This window comes from Toxorhynchites rutilus, chromosome 1 (assembly GCF_029784135.1).
Source record: "Toxorhynchites rutilus septentrionalis strain SRP chromosome 1, ASM2978413v1, whole genome shotgun sequence".
NCBI lineage: Eukaryota > Metazoa > Arthropoda > Insecta > Diptera > Culicidae > Toxorhynchites > Toxorhynchites rutilus.
In genome coordinates this window covers 20,697,477-20,724,820 of record NC_073744.1, presented here as the reverse complement: position 1 = coordinate 20,724,820, position 27,344 = coordinate 20,697,477, and the positions used below count along the sequence as shown (strand labels likewise).

The window sequence follows — 27,344 nt, the reverse complement described above, 5'->3', positions numbered from 1 at the left end:
TACACTTTTCAGGTGAAAAATCGAAAAGTGTATTATTTTTTCTTGGAGATAAAGTGCCCACTCACACTTCGTCACTTTTTTTCGTCCAAATTAGTTCAATTCATATTTGATATAGTAGGTACATGTTTGAAATAAGCTTGGTCTATTCACCTAGAGTCTCAATTTAAAGTTTCTCATGCATACAAAACCGTAGTGAGGAACACATAACGTTCCGCATAATGAGGCTTGGTTTAGTTGGAGTGGCATATTCATCCAGGGTCAAAACCACAAAAGGATCCTCTTCATAAGCAGGATGTGATGCGGTATATCAACTTCAGTTAATAGAACATTGGTAGTTGTTATTCACCTATGACCACTTTGTCCCCAAAACTCAAAGTAATTTCTATGCTAATTAATCTCTAAGATTAAACAAAATATCTCTTCACCTCTCCTAAAATATTTAAATAGTCGTTCAAACTGATGATTTGTCCAATATACGAGATTGAATTAATTGAATTTCACGAGAAATTCATTAGATACCATGCGCACAGAACTACGGCAGTACAGAGTGGCTCAAAAGTCAGTAAATCCTTCAAACATAAGGTGACGATGAATACGGCATCTATAGTCAAGAATTGTCATGACATTGCGCGTGTGTTCAAACACAAAATGAAGTTCGATCGTATTCGTCCCCACATATTGTTGGTTGTATTCTGTTGAATGGAAAAAGCGCAATTTTGCATTCTGTTCAAGCTCAAGTCCAATCGAGTTGAGCAAATGTGACAACCTTGCCACGCAATTCGACGTAAACAACATTGGTCTCCATGTTCCATTTCTATGAAGCAAAAATAGTAATGGTTTTTCGGGTGGAATAAACACGCAAAATTTAGCATTCAAACACATTCAAAACAAATTTAGCATCCAAACGAATTCGAATAATAATTTTCATTCAAATTTCAACAATTTAGAATTATTTCCGAAATTATGCCGATCAGATAGAGAGTAAATTGAACCACAAATACGGATGACTTATTTTGACCATTGTTTCGCGACAAGGCGAACGAATTTAAGAGTGTAAAAGTCGATTTCGATCGAATTGTAAAATCCGATCACTCATATGCATATATGAATATTGAGTTCTACAAATCGGTGAAGAGTAATAAAAACATCCATGAATAAAGGAAGCAATATGGCTGTGTTTCAAACTTAGATTACCGATGTGAATACTCCTCGATTGAATGACAACGATAAAATAACGCGATTCCAAGCAGGCCGATTAATCAGCTCCATTGAAGTTAGCTGGCGTATCGCTGTTTTCCAATTTATGAACGAGACCAAGCTGTTATAAACTAAGCCATTTTGAAAATCACATGCACGTATTTTCTAACAAGGAGACAGCAATAAATATTGATTTTTTATATTTCATTTTTTCTACTTTACGACAAACTTATATTACTCTTTTCAGTTGACGTTTAACTTTTAAGAGATCAAACATGTCAGTTACGTTAATGAAATACACCAAGAAACATCATATAACCTTTCGTTCAAATCATTTAATTGGTTTTTTTATCGGTCACATTCGATTTATTTTAAATATCGTTAAAATATTCAAACACACTTACAATACATTAGTGTGATTCATTCAACACCCAAAATATTCATTAGAAATAATTTATTTGGCAGAACAACGTTTGCCTGGTCAGCTAGTAATATTATATATTATAAACCTGTCCATAATAGCGACATTCGAGTTTGGGACTCAAACTGTTTAGTATCAGATCCGAAGGCCCGAAGGAAGTTTCTAACTTCCCACTATTTAATTAATTGAAACACTAAACCAATTTTCTTTGAATATTCTGTTATTCCTACTAACACTTATCGTTGTAATATAAAATCATCTTCAGACACAACTTCCGTGTGATATTTGTTTTACCACTTATTGAAAAAAGTGATTTTCATTTACATAGAACACTAATTTGATTTGGAGAAATTAACTTTCAATCAAAATTGTATTTTAAGAATGTGTTTATTTTACCAGAGTGTGATGCTCAATACCTTCAACGCTGATTAACGATGTGAACCAATTTCAAACGATCGAATAATGATTTGCTTTGTTGACGAATGGTATTCATTTTCAGTATTTGTCATATTGATCGATGTCTTTCGATTGAGTTTGATTTTTTCCACACTGCGAGAGAGTGATGGGTTCTGGACATAGAGTATCGAAAGAATGTTGAAACAAAATTCATTTTTCAATAAATTTATCTTGGACTTCGACCCATTTATGACCAACGGAACTCTTTTTGTCTTCAAAACCAACGTGTTTACGTTTCCTCTCATTGTTTTTTTTATTTGAAATTTGAGTACTGCGAAGACCATATTTGCTCATAAACTTCGACCTGCTAATTTGACGTAATGTGTCTATGAGTCGAATCAATGTTCCCCGTTACACAAAAAGTTCCTCAATCTCTTTTTTCATACTCCACCGATGCGTTTCCCGCTGAAATACTGTCACACTCAGCACACTTTCTTCGAATACTTTTTCACTTACCCTATCTTGATGACAGCCCGTCACTTTCGTTTACTTACTGCGCTGCTAGACATTATCACCACCATCCAGCACGACCGTCATTGCCGCGCTTATGCACCTCTTCTCTGGTAGTCTATCGTCCTTTTTTCTTCAGTGGTGTTTTTACACCCGATGAATGTGAATGTATCTGCAATTTCAAATTAAACGTTCCGAGCACCATGTCCGGCAGTGTCCAACACGGTAGAGTCTCTGTTGTACAGCTTAAATTCTACTACTTGAAATGCGAGCCCCGACAAGATAGGAGCTTAAACAAGGAAAACAGCAGGAGCAAGAGCTCCAGCAAGTCTTGCGGAATATGAGCATTGTTTCTGTGTTTTCCCATTGAAGTATACCTTAACAATGGCGGACGCTGGAAAGGATATCAGGGAAATTTTACGGCAGAGAAAAAGCCCGCCTATGGAAGGGGCGCAGGATGGAGAAGACGGATTGTGTGTATTGTGTTCACAGGTTGGAATTCTTTAAATGATGGTTATGGTGAACGTTACATTGTTTGTTTTCATGGAATAAATTTTGGGAATGAAAATAAGAACCACATCTGTGGGTTAGTGAAAAGATGTGTCATGGCAGAAGATTTGTGTTTCAGGAGGATTCCACCTGCGAGCTTGCTGGTTATTACTGTAAGGACCTGTTCCGCGCAAACGAAAAATATTCTGTTTGTTTTGGGGAGAGCATTTCTCAGTCTTTCATCTGAGCCTCAGTTCATTTCCGAAACTGGAGCGCACCGCTAATCGGCTTACTGTTTCTATTAGCTCGTTTTTCGTTATTTTGTCAACTTATTGAAGATTTATTACGCGCTTTAATCTGCTTTCGCTTAATTCATTCTTCACCGAGAAAAAAAAATTCTTCCCATTGGGAACCGAAAGACGAAAAATCAATGGCAGTAGAACTGCCGCTTCTCTCATCTTCATCTGTATTTCCGGCTGAAGTAGATAATTTCAGCCTCGTACGGAAGCTCCTCAACAGTTTCTTTCCGTTCGTAAACATGACAGCTTACCTGGGAGAGAAACACTTGTTTGTTTGTTTCTTGTAATGCAGAAAGTACTTCTTTCCGCTGTTTAATGAGGTTTATTTCAATTTTATTTTTGCTTCCACCCACTCGGGGAAGGAGATTGACGCACAGTCATGCGGCTGGCAAAAATGTTTTGTGAAAAAAGCGAAACTGCCGCTTCTGTGAAATCAAAAACATCAGTCATCTGTTGCGAGAATGCGTGAACTTGCTAGGTATGGGAGTGTGGTGATGACGGTTCGGCGGATATATCCGCGAGGGGTTTGCTACTGGGGTCCACGAAATGATTTATGACTGGACGCCTGTCGCCGTGGAACAGCGTTGAATTCGGCCATGTATTTACACGGTGAAATATCGATTGTTATTACGCTTATGGGGGGGGGGGGGGGGCGATGTAAATTTATAGGGAGTATTTGTTTTTCAATTTTCCCCGTGATATATGAGCATCAGAGCACCACGTATTGACAGTCCAACAGATTGCTTCATGCTATGTGGCCAACATTCAACAGACTGCATTCATTTGCTGGAAATTGATTTAATTCAACACAATGTTGCTTGACCCTTATCTCTGTACGTATATATTCCATATTTATTACAATTCACACTGGGAGTGAGGAGCACAATGGCGAACCACATCAAGGGCCGCATAAATTGAGCAAATAGGGGCTCATTTAGATGATTTACATATTGATGAGCAAAAGAGGATGATGTTGGATGATGTGGAAGCCCTCCGGAAGGAGTTCTACTTCATCACTCTAGAATTCAACAGCTGACCGCATCACCTGAAATGGGACGCAAAAAGGAATCGTCTAATTCTCGTGCATTTCCATTACCTTTCGACAGTCCAGTGTCCCTGTGGTCCAGCGTAGAGAAAACGATGGGATCGGGAAGTTTTTAATCTACATCAGAATGTGGCATTCGCATTTTGAATAGAAAAATGGTTTTGCATATTTGTTAGCCCCACTCCACGCCGCAAGCGCTTTTTCCTCCTATTGCGATGGGTTCAGCTAGATGTGACAGGGCTTTTCTGTGCTGCGCTTAAATGATGAATAGAGCCAGGATCTCGGCGAAACATTTCCGATTTGAAATTCTATTCAAATGTCACTGCCAAATCAAGCCCAACACCTGGAGTGTGCTGCTCGCATTAGAATACTCTTCCGCCATCCGTCATCATCAGGCAACAATTGAACACTTTCGCGCTTTCTCGACATCGGTGTCAGAATTATAAACAACTAAGCGAGTGAACCAGAAAAAAAACCCAGAAGATCAGAGAACAAACTTGATCTGCATGTCATTAACAGCCTTTGCGCGCTCAACGCACGATGACACGGCAGGAAAGATGGTGTGCTTTTAAACACAAACTTAAGTCGATAACATTTTTCACAGGTTTGCGAAAATTTTCTACCGGAGGGGCCAGCATCCACTGGCCTGAATGAACGAGGGGTGATTTGTCGCTTCCTTCTTCCTCATTCTCCGCCAACAGCTCCAGCATTGCTTTCCAAGATACCAATGTTTGAGGCGCTGAAAGATAAGCGCTCCGTAGAACTGCTAACGCTATGGCGGTATTAATTATTGCACCACTCAGCGCTTTTTCATGAAAAAGCGGAGCGAGTTTTATCCAAGGAGGAAAACAAAATATAATTCAAAGCTTGAAAAATGCGAGACAAGGTACAGACTAAAATATTGATTGTGGAAATGAGTAGGGCAGGGCGGGGCTAGTTGGTCATAGGGGTAAGTTGGTAAGTGACAATATCATGGAATCTGAGCGTACAAAAAAAAGCGATCTATGGATGAAAAATAGCGAATTGTTGATGTAATAAAATAAGCAAATTGAAAAAACTTTTTATTAAGTAGATTAAAAAATACGAACATGATGCCGGTTTTACCAAAAATCATTCACTGTTTGCGCATTATGAAATTGGGTCTGAAAATGGTTAATAATAACGAAAAAATCGGTTCTAACATAAAACAAAAGTTTATTATATGTATTTGTTTTGAATGTTAATGGAAATCGCTTTTAAAATTATTTTTATTGAATTTTCATGAATATTCTTTTTCATATATAGAGGGGCTAGTTGGTCACACAAATTGCTCGTTTGAGAACAACGCATAGAAAATTCTCAGGTACGCCGCGTTTCATTACGCAAGCTATAAACAAATATAGAAAACATATGTTTTATTGCTCAACCCAGTGTAATCGAAACGAGACAAACTTAATACTTAATACCAAACTTAATTTCAGCTTTGAAGTTTTGGTTGTAACTCAAACCATACCCATGAAACTAATTGTGAAAAAGGTATGTAACCGGAAAACCTTCGATTTGTGAAGTGTTCATTTAAAAGATCTAGGTTAATCTATTGTATAGTATAGGCCCAAAATAATAGAAATACAATGTCACAATCATTCGAATTTTCGAGCGCAATCAGACCGCTTCGTTCGCTAAAACTAAAGCCCTACTTTTTTTGACGATATTTTCGGCCAATAGTTAGAATTTCATGGAAATAATATCTTTTAAAAATCCACGTACTGTTTTCAAAATGTCTTCACAAAATCAAATGTCTTCAATATGAAGACATGTCCTCAAACCTGGCTTCTTTGGTGAGCCGCAAAGTGGAAGAGAGACGAAATCGCTAGATAAGATTGCCTGACTAATTTCCATTTCCAATTTCCATCGCTAGTCACAACTTTTTCCCATATGTCTGGCAATTCGCAGATCCCTTTGCGGAAATATTCGGCCGGTTTGTTGGCTATCCACAAATTGATCCAATTTTTGACTTCATCAAAATTGGAGAAGTGCTGCTCAATCAGGCCATGTTGCATCGATCAAAAAAGGTAGTAATCGGACGGCGCAATGTCTGGAGAATACGATGGGTGGAATAGGACCTTCCATTTCAGCGTTACCAAGTATGTTTTGACCGGCTTCGCGACATTTCGAGCATGGTCGTGCAGCAAAATAACTTTATCGTGTATTTGCTCGTATTGTGGCTGTTTTTCCTTCAGTGCACGGTTCAAACGCATCAATTGTCGTCGGTAGAGGTCCCCAGTAATGGTTTCATTCGGTTTTAGCAGCTCATAGTACACCACACCCAGCTGGTCCCACCTAATTATGGCCGTGAATATTCCGCGCGGCCTCCGATGTTGATGCATGACCGTGGTATCCATACGTTGCCCGACGTTTATGATTATCGCATTGGACTCACTTTTCATCGCCTCTAACGATTCGATGCAGAAAAAACTTTTCTTTTATACCGTTGGAGCAGTTGTTCGCTCGTGAAAAAATGGCGTTCGACGTCTAGTGGCTTCAATTCATACGGCACCCAATGTCCTATCTTTCGGATCATTCCCATTGCTTCCAAACGATTGGATTTGGTTTGCTGAGCTACTCCAAGTTCATCTGCAAGATCTCGTTGCGTTTGTGACGGGTCTTAATCGAGTAAAGCCTCCAATTCTTCATCTTCAAACTTTTTTGGCGGTTCGGAACGTTCTCCGTCTTCCAAGTCAAAATAACCACTTTTAAACCGTGCAAACCACGTCTGACACGTTCACTCAGTTGGAACATGGTCACCATAAACTTACACCAAAATGCGATGAATTTCCGCAGCTTTTTTCTTCATATTGAAGTAATGAAGTAACACTCTCCGCAAAAACACTCTCGTTGGTACGATATTCGAAGTGGCAAAAAATTATGTTGTTTACGCTTCATCTTTTTAACATATACTGAAAAAGACGCGCAATGACAGTAGCTTTCCAATGAATGTCTGGAAATTTGATTCACTAGAATAACAATCAAGTTACGCCATCTGTTGTAAAACCGAAAAAAAAATTACCGGTTCACCTAATAATTTGTAATGAAGGAAACTTCTAATGGAAAAACGCTTATTATTTGTTCAAAAGAACATGCCTATTATCAATCAATTTATTTATTCTGAAATATAAAGACGTTAAATGGAAGAAAAATGTCAAATAAATTATTCTCTGGTTATTTTTCAATGAAAGGGAAAAAGATAAGCTTCATTGTGGTACATAACATTCTAACGAAAAACTTCGTACTACAATGTTATAGTCAAATTTATTCAAAAATGATCAACTAGCCCCGCCCTACCCTAATACATTTTATGATGAGCGCGACTCTGGCGTTAATTTTTGGTGTGTAATCATTTACGCCAATGTAAATAACGCCAATACCTTAAATTCTGTCAAATATATACCGGGAATTTGTAATTTCAAATCATCCCACTGAACTGTCATTTAGTTTGTTCACAGCGTCATTAAGAACAAGTGAAATTTTTTACTCGGCGATTTTTGATTTTAGGTTGGGGATAAAGTTCTCAATTATTTTTGTGTGAAATTCAAAACTATTTTTAATATGCTTCGGATTGTCCGATTTGAGTCAAATATGCACCATTTTGTGGCAAAATTTGAAAAACCATAGCAATAGATTTTTACAATCTTCTCTTGATCTCAATTCCTTATCACTCTGGAAATTTTCCAATGCGAGGAAAAGATAATAATCGTTCGATGCCAGGTCCGAACTATATGGTAAATGCATTAAAATATCCCAATCAAGCTCTCGGAATCGTGTGGCCTTGCGTTGTCCTGATGGAACACAACACCTCTTCGGTTGGCCAATTCTGAACGTTTCTGGTCAATCGTGAGCTTCAAACGATCTATTTGTTGACAGTAGAGATCATAATTTAGTATATTGCAATTATTTTTTTTAATTTAATAAAAAATTGAAATTAAATTAAATTGCACGTATTCTACTGTTGCAGTATCGACACCATATTCATCAATCACAATTTCAGCGGCCAAGCTTTTACACTTTTCATTTTATAACTTTTATAACCTTGGCGATATGAGGCGTTTGAGAGAAAATTCGTTTCAAAGGGACAGATTCGTGGAAAGGTAACACTTGGATTTGCACCATAAAGCATCAGCTCCCCGATCGATCATTGTGAACGAATTTGTCACCAAAAATGGCACAAAGGTGATTGAACAAGCACCGTACTCTCTAGATATGGCCCCATGTGACTTTTTCCTATTTAAGTATCTCAAATTGCCTCAAACATTTCAAACATTTATTCCATGTAACGGAGAAACATGTTATTTGCAAGTGGTTGAAAAATCTTGAACGAGAATTGTGTCTGAAAATAATCTGATATTATAATGATGAGTTTTGGTAGAAGTACTAGGAATTATTTAGTAAAAGGTAAAGTCAACGGGGTCGATTAGAAGATCAATCAATGAACAGTTCTGCGATTGGACTCATGAACTTGCGCTTCGTAAGAGAACGTGAATGTTTGAAGGTATTGATAACAAAAAAAACTAATTTTGGGCGGGACGAAGTTTGCCGGGTCAGCTAGTGATACAGATAATGTACCTGAAAACTTGAAAATACAAGTAGTAAAAAAACTTTTCGAATTAAACGGTTTCATTGTGATTTTTTATTTTCACTAATCGTATTCATTTTTATCATCGTCTTCATTATTATTAGTCTCGCGAACAGTAGAATCCTCCGAAATCGTAGAAGTATCTGCCGGTCGATAGTAGTGACGGAACGACGTCATTTGCTTCCGTCTTCTAGCGCGAACTATCTCCTCCCCGGTACTGGTAACAAGCTGCTGCTGCTTTTGCTCGGCACCCATTTTGATCCCATTAAGGAGGCACTTGAACTGCGCTACCTGCGCCAAAGTAACGTTCGGATCATGGTGTGATTCCAACCACTCAAGGAGCTTCTCACCGTGTTGAACCGCAGTAGCAGTATCCGGTGGCGGTTCCTCATCATGATCGGAATTCGTGTCGGGTTCGACACTCGTCGTTGATAAGCACGGACTAAAGTGATGGTTGTCCTCCACCCTAGCGATGTTGTCCGATGAGTTGTCGTTATGGTTGCTAGGATCCTCTTGGTTATGGCTGGCCGGTTGAGACTTCGGAAAGAGAAGGCTCTGACTTGAATTCTCAAGCACCGTTGCAGCGTTGCGATTCTTGTTGAGCTGCGCTATCAAATTTATATTGAAGAAAAGTTCACTGTAGATCGACAGTAGTTGATTTTGTTGGCTATGAATATCAGCCTGATGTCTCAAATGGTCCGGAGAACTAATGGCGTTCATCGAGAGATCCGCGTTGATGAGATCCCCGTTCTCCGACGAATTATGTTCAAGTTTTATGCGTTTCCCGGGTGGTCCGTCGAATGGGTCAGGTCCACCGTAACTAACCCTAGAGCGAAGTTTTCCCTCGCTTTTGCACCATCCTCGCAGCGTTGATTCGGGCACCCCTAGGTCTCGCGAAACCGATGCCTTGGTTTCACCGTCGTTGATCCGTTGAATCGCGTCGATTTTTTCCGCCGCTGTAAAATGTCGCAGTGATCGTTTGCCTTTCGATGCCATCGTTAGTTAGTCGTTGAATATGCTGTGGCTTGTGAGGATTTGAGCTTATATAGGACGAAATTCGACCATGGGTAACTATATGAGTTGGCTACCCACAGTAACAGTGTCGGTAGAAAATGGACTCGGGTAACAAAATTACGAATTCATTCAAAGCGATAGCATCCTAACTACATTTGAAGGAAACAAACAAACTATAACATCTAATTGCAGTATCAAAATACATATGGCTTTTTGGCGTAAGTGTTTCAAACAGAATATTCAACATGAATCTATCTTTCCACAGTAATACTGTTTAACTACCATGTTGCCGCATTGTTAACAGTCATTGGAATAAAGGGTGTGTCACATCAAATTGCATCACGGAAAAAACGCTGTAGAAATTCGCCCAGTAGACCGATCCTTTTGAAAATTTTAGACAGTAAAATAAAAACTATTAAACAACTTTTGGCATTTTCTTTTTTTTCATACTTCGAGCCCAAGCCCGTATGCTCGCACCTTCCTCTTTACCCCGTCCATAAGGTTCTGTACAACGTCAGGTTGTAGTTTTTTTTTGAACAGAAATCCATTTTCTCTTGATGTCCGCCTCCGATTTGACAACTTTTGGGTTCTTCCGGAGGGCCTGCTTCATAATCGCCCAATATTTCTCTATTGGGCGAAGCTCCGGCGCGTTGGGCGGGTTCATTTCCTTTGGCAAGAAGGTGACCCCGTTGGCTTCGTACCACTCCAACACGTCCTTTGAATAGTGGCACGAAGCGAGATCCGGCCAGAAGATGGTCGGGCCCTCGTGCTGCTTCAATAGTGGTAGTAAGCGCTTCTGTAGGCACTCCTTAAGGTAAACCTGCCCGTTTACCGTGCCGGTCATCACGAAGGGGGTGCTCCACTTTCCGCAAGAGCAGATCGCTTGCCACACCATGTACTTTTTGGCAAACTTGGATAGTTTCTGCTTGCGAATCTCCTCCGGAACGCTGAATTTGTCCTCTGCGGAGAAGAACAACAGGCCCGGCAGCTGACGAAAGTCCGCTTTGACGTAGGTTTCGTCGTCCATTACCAGGCAATGCGGCTTCGTCAGCATTTCGGTGTACAGCTTCCGGGCTCGCGTCTTCCCCACCATGTTTTGCCTTTCGTCGCGGTTAGGAGCCTTCTGAACCTTGTATGTACGCAGGCCCTCCCGCTGCTTGTTCCGCTGTACGAATGAACTTGACAAACTCAGCTTATTGGCGACATCCCGGACCGAACATCTCGGATCACGTCTAAACTGCTTAACTACGCGCTTGTGATCTTTTTCACTGACGGAGCATCCATTTTTGCCGTTCTTCACCTTCCGGTCGATGGTTAGGTTCTCGAAGTTTCGTTTTAGTACTCTGCTGACCGTGGATTGGACGATTCCCAGCATCTTACCGATGTACCGATGTGACAACTCCGGATTCTCGAACTGAGTGCGCAGGATTAATTCACGACGCTCTTTTTCGTTCGACGACATTTTTCCAAATTTACGAAAAATTGACAGTGAAGCATGGCCAACGTGATCTATACACTCTTATCTGATTATAAGCGAAAGCTGAAGATATAATTTCTAAAAATTAAATTTCTACAGCGTTTTTTCCGTGATGCAATTTGATGTGACACACCCTTTAGTATGAATAGATTTTATGAACTTGCAACAATTCAAATAAAATTTTAAGAGAATTTCAAGCAGTGAAAAAAATATAGTCTTGAAAAAAAGGAACAACAAAATTTCAAGTAAATATGCAGCACAGTGCTCAACCCAACTTAAACGAGGCCATGTGAGATTAAGTCAGATATAATTGCAAAAATCCCACGATAAAAACTAATTCTGAAAAACAAAATCTAGGATCATAGCTAGCTCTTGTATGACCATTAACAAAGAACTTTAAGAAAAATTCTAACCAACACGACATCATCCCGACTGTCTTCACCTTCAGCGAACATTCCCACATAAAAGTTCGTTTATTGGCCCCATTAAGAGTTGATTATGGGTAAATCAATTCCGCTGCAGTTCTCTCTCTGTCTTCAACTAGCGATTCAACAAAGAAGCACAAAATGCGATCTCTTCGCGAGCGCCATTTACTATTCATAATCTGATGCTGGGGAGATCGCAGCTCTTCTCAGCGCTCAGCTCAGCGAATCGTGCTAAATAACGATGCCTTTTTTTGGTGCACCGGCGTTCGAGCGTTCGTTTCTTCTCCACTTCCTTAAATGCAACCCGGGGATGCTTCCCTTCATTCATCCGTTCGTTCATCCATTCGCACTGCGAGGGTACGTGGAATCAGGGGGGGTAGGGGGCGGTGACGGGCAAGATAATTTAATTTTGAGCTTCGCAGCGCGATAGCTAATTCAATTAGCTTTTCAGCAGATAATATCGGGTAATGGCATAACGATGGAAGTGTTGATGACAATCTCTGCTGAATGGGATCATTTGGAGAGATTGAACTTGTGATACGATGGTGAGAAACATTAAAGCTCTCTGTTTTTACGCGTACACGAATATCATTTATTTGCGGAACCGAATCACCTGAATATCTCCCCGACGATTGTAAACTCATAGTTGAAAATGAAAAACAGAACAATTTTTCCCCTTCCGGCAATATTTTTCCCCATTCATCCGCAATCTGTTCCAACAAACAATATCCATTTGTCGGGAGTTTTGTTTTTATTGTGTATTGAATTTTCATTTCTAAGTAATATCAACCCATGCAGGAGAATGTTGTTGTCGAGTTTCATGTTTACTTTGGCTCCCCCCCCCACAATCCGCAATGCTTTTAACTTACGCTCACTTACTCACGTGTGTTCCGGTGTGTTTTCCAGGTTTCCGTCGAGGAGTGGTGCAAAATGTGGGACGAGTACGCAAGGGATCCGGACTCGGTGTTCGACTGGCAGCTGAGGTAAGTAGCAGCAGCGGGGGCAATACCAAAACCCGGTGGGGTGACGCAGGTGGAACAGTGGTTACAAGTTTGCATTTTTAATCGGTGATGATTTATAGCGTTTCTGTTACTGATAAGACGGTAACCTGCACGGAGGCCCGTTTCCCAAGGTGGGCGGCGATGGGGCGTTGTTAATTAATTCTATGTATCATCTTCCTTCCGGTATGCGGAATGGGGTTGGGGTACACATACAAATATATATTGTTCATGCGTAAACCCGTTCCCCCTAGGTGCGAGGAGCGAGGATGATTCCTTGTGGCTTAATAATGCCTTTAAATTTCGTCTCAGTGTCAGGCTCATTTAGTTGCTCGAACATACTCATGAATATAAATTAATTTCGCTACTTTTTGTCACACAGTTTGCGGCGAAAGGTTAAATTCCTCTCCAAAGGGTTTTGTGGTGACGGGAAAAGATAACGGGTAAGCTATTTTCGGTGCCAGATCCATTTAAACGCGGATTACTATCTCTGTTGTCACAAAGCCGCTGAATGATTGGCACTGTGGAGAACACCTTTCCAAATTTTCAAAATCGGGCATGTTTGTTTTTCCAGCCAGGAAGATTGCAGCTGAATATATTTCAGTGATGGTATATGTGAGATGAAATTAATTTTATTTAGAGTGATATTTAAATCGATTAATTACTTCTAGTATAAACGAACTTCACATTGAACGATGAAGGTGTGTATCCTCTTCGATTTCAATGAGAAATTCAAATATAACATTATATGGTGCGTAATCTTCGTTGAATCATATGGTATTTAATTCTCACATTTGAATGACGCTTAACGAGATGGAGACGCACTTGCCACACCGTAGATTATTAGGGAAATTATTCATGTTACTCAGCTAGGTTAATCAATGTTCAAATGATTTTTTTTTTTTTCGTTATTTGGAGAAACCAGTGTGATTCTCGAATTGTTCGTGATAATATATGTTTGTGAGTATTATAATTTTTGTTGAGTTTGCGTTCGCGTCTCACTCGTGTCTCTGAAACGAGAAATAAAATCTGGGCAGCAGATGATTTTGGTTCTGTTAGATTAGTGATAGAAATGACTCCTACAAAACAATGACCCTCTTATATATATAAAAACATTATATAAAAACGCTACGGGAATTAATCGAACATTACACGAGGTATTTGATTAAAAGACATTAACCCGTTAACGGCGAAGCTGTAAAAATATTGTTTTAACGAAAGCTAATTGTGTAATTTTGATTATTTGGGTTACAGAAACCCCAATCTTCAAGAATTATTTTTTTCCGTTCTTCCATTTTTCTGAAAATGACTAAAATCGTAAAAATCGCCAAACAAAAACATTGACCGAAACCTACATTTTTGTTTCTGTAGGTCGTTTAATTCAATGGTTTTTTCCTACATCACAATGTGTGTTCGTTTATCAAATTATGCTGTAGAAAAGTGTGTTATGTACTTTCTGCACATAGTTGCTTTAAACCGAATTTATCATTTTTAAGTTATACAAAATTGAATGAAATTCATAGTATGTGGTAGATAATGAACTAAGCTATCATCAAAACCTAACCATATGGTAGCTTTCCGAAGCCATTAAAAATGATTATAGTTGCTGTTCGATTTGGCCTAATATGGGTTAAATTCCACAATGTTCAGCTGCTGGTAATCGAAATTGTTGGTACATGACAATCACGCTCGACAATTTCCATTGTTTTGTCGACTCTTCCGAGAATCAGAGCATGAAAATTTTGTTTATGTATTAGGACCATAAACTCTATTCGCATTTACAGTTGCCTTGCTGAGCGAATTACGAGGGCGGTCCGATAAGTACTTAGCCTCATCGCCCTTTAGTATGTGTCAGTATCGCAAGAGAGATTACTTATCGTGTAGTACATTCTAGTAAACGGCTACTATCAAAATTTTAGCGGACTCGTAGTTTTGTTTTGACTGTGTGTGGAAGCAGGCGTGTCCGCGAATTTAAAATAAAATGGAAAAATGGAAATTCTGCCACATTGGTCGAATTGCACTACGAACTGCTGCCCCATCCACCGTATTCTCCAGATATGGCCCCGTGCGACTTTTTTTTTGTTTCCAAACTTGAAAATGATGTAGCCAGGAAGTATTACGTTTTGGAACAGCAACGTATTTTGTCAGAACTGCGAAGTGAAGAACCTGGTTCCTTTTCAGAAGCTGATTCTCAGAAAGACATACTAGTAGATATAACCGATGAAGATGTTGTCTATGGAAATATTTAGTAATTTTCTGAATAATGTTCCCTGTCTAACTATCCATGTGATATTGATTTTAGTCTGTCCGACCATTTTTTGGGGAAGACTGGATAACTAAATAAATAAAAAGTGCCTTCCACTTCCAGTGGAAGAATCAAAACATATCATGGCCACCATGGATGACAACAACGAGTGTGAGAATTGGCACAGAGAGTTGTTGTCTCACATACTCAATGTCCTGCAAAAAAGTAATGAAGATGTTGGTTTTTATAGCGACATAGCATGCGCTGCCATAACTATTTCTCTAATAGTGACGTCAGTCGTTGTGTTTACATTTGATTGCCTACCACATCCATGTGAAACTGCTTTTTTCAGTATGTGTTTTATCAATTAAAACCATACATTTGATTGGAGTTCCCGTCGATAGTGAGTATGATGTGACAGCGTGCACTGGATATATGTGAAATCACTTCGATGAAGACAATGATCAATCAACTGTTTCCGGTCTAACTGGATAATCGAAGAACAGAAGGAAAACTCTTACGCCTGAATGGCTACTGTGTAAATGTACCATATGCAATGGTATAGAAGCGAATACTCTAACGCCGAAAAATGGCAACTGTGTAATGTGCTAATTATAGATATGATAAACATGTGACCTGTACATGATTAAAATTCGGCTCTGTTACAGCTAAAATGCTAATGAGCCTAAAATAAACAAAAGGGATAAAAAAATTATTCGACTCACACCCACAATTAACAATCTTGGCAATATAGGTGCCACGGCCCGTTAACCCCAAAAGCAATTCAATTCCATCCTTTGTTTTAACCCTTTAACGGTCCGTGGAAACTAGCCAAGAAACGACTTCAACTTCAGAGAACATAATCCTTACATGAAGAATAACACATATTTACATTTGAATAAAAATTAACTATTGAAACAGTGGAAAAAATTGGTGGCAATATAGTTGCCATGGCCCGTTAATCTCAAAAACATTTCACTTTATTGCGCCTTTAGTTATGCAATAATCAAAACAATATTTCTAGTGCAGTGATACCGATTATTTCAGCGATTTACAATATTTCTAGCGCAACGAAAAAACCTGTTTTTTTATATACAGTTTCAAAGGAAAAAATAAAAATTTGAATTTTTCATCAAATACACCATTTATTTCATTGAAAAAACTACATGGCCTTACACAGTAGATCCTAAATAGTACGTTTACAGTGAAAAACTTTTCAACTTATTGCATTTTCAACGAATATAAAACTGAATTTTTTGCCAGCGCTCTGAAATCGTGAACTTGATACATAAAATAACTCCCAAATTAATATATTACATTTTTAGCAGCTCAAAAAATTAGGAGTATTGCCAGATACCTTTAGAAGATTTCGGCTAAGTAAAATATTGAAATAATATTCCAAGTGCAACGAAAAGAATATTTTTGTTGCTGGCAATATAGCTGCTAGTACCCGTAAAAGGGTTAAACTCTAAGAGTTCATTCGTCTCTGTTTGGTTATGCAGAGTGACTTCTCAATAAAAATTCAATACTTCTGAACAAAAATAATACATATATAACGTGCATAATTATCAAATCCATGTTTCTGCATCAGCTGTTAATAGTAATTTCTTCGTTACCTTTATGTCAACGCTATGTCAATAGCGTAATATATCGGTATTATCCTTGTCTGGAACAGTGCCTGTGGTGGGTCGTAACAACTACATCGCCAGTTGATGTAGCAACGGTATCCTTTGGTAGTGAGTGCCTCCTTGTTATGTTAATAGCTCCTGTAATGATCTTATCTCAACGGGTACTAAGTTCTGCTTGTGTAATAGGAAAGGAAGGGAGAATGGACAGTGGGAGTAGGAGATGCGACCTAAATAATAACATTAGCGCTTCTTAGGAAGACATATATGGGGTACATAAAACGAGTAGCTAGGATATCGCGAACTGGCATGCGTGAGTGTATTCCTTGAGCCTCTAAATCGGCAACCAGTTTAATTCTTTCATTGCAAAATTCATTACATGACCAAACAACGTGCTCGATGTCATGATATCCTTGACCACAATTGCATAAATTGTTAGTAGCAAGACCTATGCGGAAGAGATGCGCATTTAGCGCGGAATGATTGGACATCAATCTGGACATAGTTCTAATAAAATTTCTGTCAAGATCTAACCCTTTAAACCAGGCCCTCGTTGAAACTTTGGGGATAATAGAGTATAGCCATCTCCCAAGCTCATCTCTGTTCCATTGGTTTTGCCAACTGGTGAGTGACTGCTGTCGGGAAATGGAGAAGAATTCCCGATACGCTATTTGTCTTTCAAAAACTGTGCCCTGCATACTACCCATCTTTGCGAGTGTATCCGCATTCTCATTACCAGGAATAGAGCAATGGGAAGGAATCCAAATGAAAGTGATTCGAATACTTTTATCAACAAGAGAATTCAATGCATTCCTAATTTCGATAAGAAAATATGATGTTTTCGTCTGTTGTTTCAAGGATTGAATGGCTTGTATACTGCTAAGACTATCCGAGAAAATAAAATAGTGATCAGGTGGTAAGGACTCAATGGTCTTAATTGCATGATATATTGCAGCCAGTTCGGCAACATACACTGAACAAGGGTCTTCAAGTTTATGAAAGCTAGTGTAATGTTCATTAAAGACACCAAAACCAGTGGATCCGTTTATTCTTGAACCATCAGTGAAAAACATTCTTGAAGAATGGATATGATTATATTTTGAAGCGAAAATATTAGGGATTAACGATGATCGAAGATGATCTGAAATGTCTCGAGTTTCGTCCTTCATAGAAAGATCGAAATCAACGGAAGATCTGCAAAAATTCGGAAAGCTAACATTATTGAAGATGTCTGCTGAAGGTTTTATTTCTTGAGAAATGTAATGAGAGTACAAATCCATGGATCTCGACCGTTGATTTAATTCGAGAAGCTTCTTACAATTCTCAATTACTAATGGGTTCATGATTTCGCTTCGGATTAAGAAGCGATAGGACAGTTCCCAAAACCGAACCTGCAATGGTAAAACACCTGCCAAGACTTCAAGGCTCATGTTGTGTGTTGATTGCATGCACCCTAAGGCTAAACGCAAGCAACGATACTGTATCCTCTCCAGTTTAATGATGTGGGTTTTAGCAGCAGAACGGAAACAAAACGAACCATATTCCATGACTGACTTTATTGTAGTTTTGTACAGCCGTATTAGGTCTTCTGGATGAGCACCCCACCATGTTCCAGTAACTGTCCGGAGAAAATTTGTTCTCTGTTGACATTTTTTATTCAGATACGCAATATGTTTTCCCCATGTACATTTAGCATCAAACCAAACTCCAAGATATTTGAAGCTTGTGGATTAAACGATGGTTTTGTTGAACAATTGAAGCAGAAGTTCGGGAGGTTGGTGCTTCCTAGAAAATCCAACCATTTCTGTTTTCTCAGTTGAGAATTCAATACCTAGCTTCACAGCCCATGTAGATAAATTATTTAAGGAAATTTGCAGCGGTCTTTGCAATAGTTCTAGTAACTGATATGGATACAACACTATCATCTGCCAGTTGCCTCAAAGTACATCCATCTGCAAGATGATCATCTATATCATTAATATAGAAATTATACAGAAGAGGACTTAAGCAAGAACCTTGAGGAAGACCTATGTAGCTAGTCCTAGAAACGGCACAATTTCCATGAGAAAAGTGCATGTGCTTTTCGGATAACAGATTAAACAAAAAGTTGTTTAAAATTGGTGAAAATCCATGGTTGTGAAGTTTATCGGATAAAATTCTTATAGATGCTGAGTCAAACGCCCCTTTAATGTCTAAGAAAACAGAAGCCATCTGTTTTTTATTACCAAAGGTCGTCTGAATTTCGGAAGCAAGTAACGCGAGACAATCATTTGTCCCTTTGCCCTTGCGGAAACCGAACTGCGTATCTGATAAAAAGTTATTCTCTTCAATCCATGTATGGTTTTTGTTTCGCAAACACCTGGCTGTGTTCCACAAGGTACTCATAGATGTTTCCCTTGACAAACCATTGACATATCGTCGCCACTAACTGCGTTTTTTCGCTCCAAAAAGATTTTTGAATTTGGTCTCCAAAAGTTCATACTTATCAAAATTTTCCATTGAGCCATTTTTGCGAAAAAATTTGAAAGCAGAGGATTTATTGAAATAAGCATCCGAGCACTCTTTGTCCCACCAAGGAGCACCAGGGCGTCGGCGAAGTTTTGCACCAGGGAAACGTTTCGTTTGAGCTTGAATGGCAGTGTGGTAAATCAAACTAGCAATGAAATCATATTCTTCGAGAGGTGGAAGTTCAGGAGTCGAATTGATGCTCTCTGATATAATACTAGCAAATTTCTCCCAGTCAATATTATGGGTAAGATCGTATACAACTTCGACCAATTTCTGGGGACACATCTCATTAGCAATAGAAACAAGGATTGGTAAGTGATCGCTACCGTGAGGATCTTGGATTACTTCCCACATACAATCTAACGATAAAGTAGACGAACAGAGTGACAAGTCTAGTGTACTTTCTCTTGCAGGAGGTTTGGGTACTCTTGTAGCTTCGCCAGTGTTCAAAATTGATAAATTGAAATTATCGCATAGATCGTAGATGATTGAGGAACGGTTATCATCATAGAGTGCCTCCCAGGCCACACCATGTGAATTGAAATCACCCAAGATTAACTTGGGTTCAGGTAAAATCTCGATAATTCCATCGAGTTGGTTTCGTGAGATTCCAACTCTGGGAGGAATATATACAGAAGCAATGCATAGGTCTTTTCCCCTTATTGTGGTTTGACAAGCAACTACCTCGATTCCTAGAAGCGATGGTAATGGGATTTTATAGAAGGAATGGCATTTTCTGATCCCCAAAAGAACGCCACCGTGTGAGTCTCTTCGGTCTAACCGGATAATGTTAAAATCATGAAAATTCAAGTCCTCATCAGGAGTAAGCCATGTTTCACAAAGAGCAAATACGTCAGAATTTATATTGTTGACTAAAAATTTTAACGATTCGATTTTGTGTTTAATACTTCTGCAGTTCCATTGAATAACTTTAATTGTATCTATATCGCTTATAGAACAATTAGGCATCGAGTGAGAAAATGGTTGCAAGGAGGGGCCATTTTTCTGTCAAGAATGCAAACAATGCAGGAACCAAACTAACGATAATACTTTTGAGGGGCTCGGGAATGTTTAAAGCATCTAAAATGTGACTCGCAATACTTGGAAGGGAAAATAACCCAGCTTTGGAAGACCCGGACGGAGTGTTCACGTCTTTTTGTGTTCTCGCGGAAGTAAAACCAGGAGGTGTTTGCTTTGGAGGTGTTTGTTTTGGAGTTTTATCACTTCCAGAGGATTTCTCAATTGGTTTAACGTTTTCTTGCTTCTTACGAGGAGTCGAAGGAGTAAGAGGAGCAGAAATTTTTCTTTTTCTTGAGCCTTCCGGTATTGACATGAATGCTTCTTCAATGGAAGTAAAATTTTCACAATCATCGGTTGGCAGAATTGCATAAGGGTTCTCTTGTGCTCCAGGATTAGGGGTCTCTTTTGCCACAGCCCTTTTGAGCATTTCAGCATAGGTCGTCTTGGATCTTTGTTTGAGAGAGTTCTTAACTTTTGCCTCCCGCGATTTTGTAACCGGTAGGCTCCATCCCAAATGTGTCTTCAACACATTACAGCACACCCACATCACAACACCATACCATACACCAAAGACAACGTACAAGATAAACACTGCAGCGTGTCACCCCCCCAGTTCAACGATGGCAAATGGCTCTGACAGAGTCGCATTTCAAGTGTTATACACACCGCTCAATGGACAGGGTTTTCAGCCGTTAGTGAAGGTACAAACCCACTGTCGGAGTTGGTTTTTTCCCGCTCCTCTCCAACAATAGGCTTGAATACTCGGCTAAAGGCGATGGTCATTCTTTCTGCCTAGAACTGCGTGCGGGAATAGAAGTGCGCGTCGTGGTAGTAAATGTATTTCTGGTTTCTGTTGTTGAGGACTAAGTGTTATCAAAGATTTTGTTTTGTAGGTCTAGATAAAGAAATAATTAGTTGTGTGTCAATAGTTTAAAAAGGAAATGTATAATTGAAAAGGTTGGAGAAACTGATAGCTGGAAAAAAATTTGTATATAGATTAATAATTTACGCTAGGAACCTGAAAAAAAAGGAAAATGTTCTAAAACTTACCTGTAACGATGAGAAACGAAACCTGAAAAAAGAAAAATCTACAAAAAAAGGTAAAACTATTAAATAATGAGCATGTGGTGAGAGCGTGGTGGTGGTCTTGGTTCAACACGACTCTAACCTCAACTGTGCAGGTCCGCACAGTGGGCCTTTTTTATATATATATATATATATATATTCTAAAACAGGTCGACATCAACTACCACTTTCTGGGAAGAAAGTGCAGAGAGCCACCAACGAACTCTGGTGACCCGCGACACGAACGAGTCACCTAACGGCAACATTTACCATCGGTGGCAAACGGAAATTGACAGACGTGTCACAGACGACAAAAACAAGGAAACAGAGGAACGACAAAAAAATCATATCGAGAACCACACCACAATGCTCAAAAATACAGTATAATCGCGCAAGTATACAAAATCTCAAATGTGACGTCACAAATTCAATGACATAGATAAAAGGTTACTAAACATACAAGGAATACATGTATAATAATTATTTAGGGTTATAAAAGTAGATACAATTAGAATAAGAGTCAGACACCACAACAAACACAATACACGTGTAATCTATCTATATATATAAAAATGGAGTGATGTCTGTCTGTCTGTCTGATTCTTATAGACTCGGAAACTACTGATCCGATCGACATGAAAATTGGTATGTAGGGGTTTTTGAGGCCGGGGAAGGTTTTCGTGATATTTTGAGACCCCTCCCCCCTCTCTAAGGGGGGGCTGCCATACAAATGAAACACAAATTTCTGCATTACTCGGAAATTAACCAAGCAAACAAAACCAAAGTTGGCATGTGAAAGTTTTAGGGTGCAATAAATGTTTCTATGATGGTTAGACAGTCCTTCCCCCACTCAAAGGGGGGGCTGCCATACAAATGAAACACAAATTTCTGCATTACTCGAGAATTAATCAAGCAAATGAAACCAAATTTGGCATGTGGAGGTTTTAGGATGCAATAAATGTTTCTATGGTGATAAGATACTCCTTCCACCTCTTTTAGAGGGGGCTGCCATACAAATGAAACACAATTTTTTGCATTACTCGGAAATTAATCAATCAAACGAAACCAAATCAGGCATATGGAAACTTTAGGGTGCAATGAATGTTTCTATGGTGGTTAGATACCCCTCCCCTCTCTTTTAGGGGTGGCTGCCATACAAATAAAACACAAATTTCTGCATTACTCGAGAATTAATCAAGTAAATGGGCGGGACGAAGTTTGCCGGGTTAGCTAGTTTATTTATAAAGTTCGTCTACATAAGTATTCTTTCGTGCACTTATTTCTATTTGTAATTTTGTTTGACGTTTTCCGGACTCGAAAGGGGTTTTCAGGCCTCGCCCGCACTAGTTTGGCAGGAAGCGTGAGCCATCGTCAGCCTTTGAGAGAGTTGGAAAACGGCTGAGGGTTCTGTTCCTTGTATCGCGTGTATAACACTCCCAGAAATTTTACCCCGAGCTCCCGATTGACAGCTTGATGCGGCCGGTAAGTGCTGGGGGAACGACCCTGTGGTGAGAACGTCGTGCGTTTTGAGCTAGACACTCACGAGTAACAAACAGGAAGTTACAATTTAAACGCTGGACACGCAGAAAGATCGTGAACTTTCCCTTTGCAAAAAATGCAGTTATCGGCGTCTTCAGAGCATGATTTATCCTCATGCATGCAGTGGGAGTCTGTATGCCCCAATTGCTTGCATTTCATACAACTCATCACTTTAGGTACGTAAAGGCGCACCGGAAGCAAAACCTTTTCAATTTCCACAAATTGTGGAAGAGCTTTTCCGGGAAAGGTTACTCGAAACGAACCTGATTCGAAGTACTCTTTCCCTTTTTCGGAATGAAATACCGAATGCAATTTCTTGAAAGCAAGTATCTTCAGATGATCAATATTGGCATTCTTGAATCGACCTTTTCCTTCGTTTAATATTTCATCACACGTTAGACTAGGGTCGGTGATGACACCATCAATTTCAACGTCTTTTGATGGAATATAAACAAAATATTCCTCCGTAAAAAGTTTGCATTGCGTAATCTCAGTGGCTTGCTTGCGGTCTTTGAAAACCACGCGAAGCTTGTTCTGTCTAATAAGTTTTATCGAATCGACCATGCTGAAATTCTTTTTGAGTTCTCTGGCTATTGTCAAAATTCGCAGAGCTTTCTGACGGGGGCGAAAATAAACATGGTAAGGTCCATCGGAATCTTCAGGATAGGACCTAATCCGAGGAGCTGTTTTTGATGGTGGATCGGGGTTCATTATTAGGAATAGGAGGGGCAGGGGGACTGTGGTGTTTAGTAACATCCACTTCCATTGTGAAAGCAAGAAATTGATTTCTTGTTAATGAGAACGATAACAACAGGAAGGAAAAGCAAAAAAAAAAAAAGGGTAGCAAAAAGCCAAGAACTTAGCCTACCTGTTTTCGAAGAGTAACTCCAACAAGCTGGGTAGCTGACTGCAAGCCGGTGACGATGTTAGTCCAGGTAGTCGATGGGTGCCCTGTTTAGATCCTGAGTGCTGGCGAGTATGTATACCTGTAAAAACACAATTTTTTAAAAATAGGTAGCAAAAGAGTAATAAAAAAAAACTTGATACTTCCTTTCCACTCTGCAGCGAAAGAAAAACACGTCCTTCTCCGATGAGATCAGGGAAGGAACTCATCTTGCAGGTAGTTGCAGTTGATCAAAAATTAAAACCTACCAAAACCAACGTCAATAGGAGTGGAAACGGTAGCTGCGGTAGTTAATCTTTTGCTCAATATCTCAATATATAAATGTATTATGCAATTCAGATTTTATTAACGCTAGAAACAGCTCAACGTATTCCTGGAATCGTCCCATTGCAAAACAGGTTTTGGATAGTCTCGCAGCTAGGTATATCCTACCTATATAGGATCGTTATAATGTAATTGGGGTTTGCTGCGCAATACAAAAAGCTCATTGGCATTATCTGGACGTTTCATGTTTGGATGAACATAAAAAATGTGGATATAACAGATTCGCATACCAGATCTTCAGGCATGTTCCATTTCTGCAGAAGCACATTATTATGTCCATTTCCATTTTTAATTTTAATCCTTCTACTCGTTCTGAGTACTTCGTTTTTTGTTTATTTTTTATTTCTTGAAAGCATTGTGTTTTCTGATATTGCTACCTGGATTTTCTCTTACCATATTTCTCATATATAGGGTGTGCAACTTAAGGGGTAGTACACTATGGAAATTTGGAAAAAAATAAACAAAAAATCTGGTTAAATATGTTCTGTGGGATGTTTACTTTACTGTAGTTTTTGTTCCAGATTTGCCCGATGCTCCGTTCCAAAGTTACAAGGCAATTAGTGGACCTAAGTCTGTGCTTAAGGAGCTTGTGTACATCATCTTGATTACGGGAATGGATGACCTCCTGGCTACCAATACTATCAAACAATCAAACAATTACTGTCGCGACAAAAGCGATGGATTTACAATACTGATGCATGCAACCAAAAGTCAAAAGTTTTGGAAATTTCAGAAAACGTAGCAACCTGTAACTTTAACTACGGTTTACAAGACGTTTCGGAGATATTGAAAAAAACTTAAGCTTGAAATTGGAACAGAGTGCAACAATTTCTAAGGCGATTTTATTTTAGTCTTATCAATGCCCTCGACTAATGAAGGAGAGGTGTGATAACTGCTAACTGCTACTTACCTAATTATTTTCTAGTTTTTAGTACATTGTTATGTTTAATCACAACTAAACCGTTTAACTTAAAAAGTTTTTTTTACTTATTTTATTTTTTTGGTTCATTAAGTGATATATGCCTAATAAAACTGTGATCAGATTAATGATATCAGATCGGATTAATCATAGTATTTTATTTTCTCGTTGAAAAAAACGCTATAATGTGATACTTTTTATGGTGTTCATAGTGTACTACCCCCTTTATTCGTTCAAGATGCCTCAATGTGCTGTAAATAGTCGTCGACGACAGCTGATTTTTGTCGAATCATGAAGTATCGACACCTTTCAACCAAATATCATTCACAAGCTTCTAAGTTTTGCATAACAAGTTCAATTTTTACACCATTTGTGGGAAGTTTCGATTTTCTACTTCTGACGAATTTCGTGCCAACTTGACTGGCCGTTGGCAGCACCATCTCAGATAGCAGTGAAACGTTTTGGATGTAAACACATGGGCCTTTCAAGCAACTTTGCATACTTGAAATATTCAAAAAAAATTAGCTTACTTTTTGGACAGGACAAAACAAAAATTTCTTGATTTTTTACAAAAAATTATAACTCAAAAACCTAATACTAATACCTTCAAAATTCTGGATGTAATGTAGGAAATTATTTAATTTCTCATAAAAAAATATCAAAATTAAATAAAAAATTCGCTGAAAAAAAATATTAAAAATTAAATTTCATTTTTCTCAAAAACATTTTTTCTTTAATTCTCATAAAATATTACATGAATAGCCCTTACATTCATTTAGACTTTTTGAGATTTTTTAGAAAAAAACATATTTTCGAAAAAAATGAATTTCAATTTTCAAAATATGAAGTTTTCAATGATTTTTTTTTCCAAAAAATTTGTTTGATATTTTTTTATGAAAACAGAAATAATTTCTTACATTTCATTATTTGACTAAAAGATTGTAGGTTTTTTTGTTTTTTTTTGTCTTTATTTAAGGGGGTATTCTAGTGTAGAGACACGAATTCCGGACGTTTTTTCGAACTCCGTAAAAATAAAACAAAGAATATTTTTACTATCCATTATATCATTATTCGTTTATCTATCTTTCAACAATAAAACGAAAATAGGACGGAAAAAAAATATTCATAATTAGAATAGTTACATGCTGGTGAAGTGAGGGTGTTCAAAAAAAAGTTGTGCCATGGCGTATTCCAGTCCTTCTGGTTATCTGAAACAAAAAAATCGAACAGATTCTGAATCAGTAAAGATGTCGATATGGCATGAACCTCGGACAAGTCAAAAACATGGGTTTTAACAAAATGGCGGCCGTTTGAAAACAAAAATGCTGTTCAAAACGTTTTTTTTTGCGTTTACCGATTTTTTAAAAATAGTAAAATTAAAAAGTTATAATTTTTTATTGGTTCATGCGATAGAGAGATGTATGCAGATTATTTTCATATAAATTTGACATAAATCGGTTCAGTAGAACTTGAGATATCGTGTACGCCAGTTAGAAAAAAACTAGTTCCGAGAGAAACGCGTTTGAAGTTCATTGTGATGGCCGTAACAGGTTAGATACCACATCACTAAGATGGCTCTAACTAGGTAAATAATAGGATTTTCGATAAGTCCTTTCTAGAGTATATTCTTGAATGCCTAAACTACAGAAATATGGTAAAAAAAATATCGATTTTTTCAGATTTCTAGACTAGAATACCCCCTTAAGAGACTTTCAGCCGTGGGCTGGTTCGTCTCTAAGTTTGTAGGTTTCATAGATTTTTTTTTTTAATTTTGAAAGGGTATAACACGACAAACATATTAAAAGAGTCTATTTACTATAAAAAATGACAATAAATTGGAAGCAAATTTTGTGGAGCTTTTTTGTTTCAAATCACAGCAGGATTCATAATTTGTGGCTTAAAATGATTGTTAACATACGAAAATTCGAAGTTTCGAAAATTCATAAAAATTCGTTGTTCCACAAAGTTCGTCAAAAATAGTTTTACCATCTTAGACTAATTTGTTTAAATTTTCTACATGACTTCTTTTTTATATGATAAAATTAAAAAAGAAATCAATAAAATAATTTAAAAAAAGAATAAAATTAAAACAAAAAGACAATAAATTAGAAATGTTTGTTCAAATATCTTGTATATATTTATTCAGTGCCTTTAAACGGAAACCAAAAGCCTTAGTTCGAGATGTGGTTAAAATTTTTTGTGCCGAACAAACACCCCGGGACTGCGCCCAATAGATAAATAAATGTGCCTTTTAGAAGAGGCACCTTCTAAAACGACTTGAAATAGTGAAGAATGTAGATGAAATGAAGAAAGCA

The 27,344-nt window shown here is 38.3% G+C and overlaps 2 protein-coding genes across 2 annotated transcripts in view; both read left to right on the top strand.

Annotated features, from left to right (window-relative positions):
• The window catches only part of LOC129763564 (calexcitin-1), a 175,237-nt gene that overhangs the window by 53,079 nt on the left and 94,814 nt on the right, over positions 1–27,344 (top strand). Inside the window, exon 5 of the mRNA XM_055762760.1 lies at positions 12,789–12,865. Within this exon, the coding sequence (XP_055618735.1) occupies positions 12,789–12,865 (77 nt within the window). The remainder of the gene's footprint in view (positions 1–12,788; positions 12,866–27,344) is intronic.
• LOC129763562 (uncharacterized) overlaps positions 1–27,344 on the top strand; it is a 212,654-nt gene that overhangs the window by 141,411 nt on the left and 43,899 nt on the right. The gene's annotated exons all lie outside the window — the stretch shown is intronic.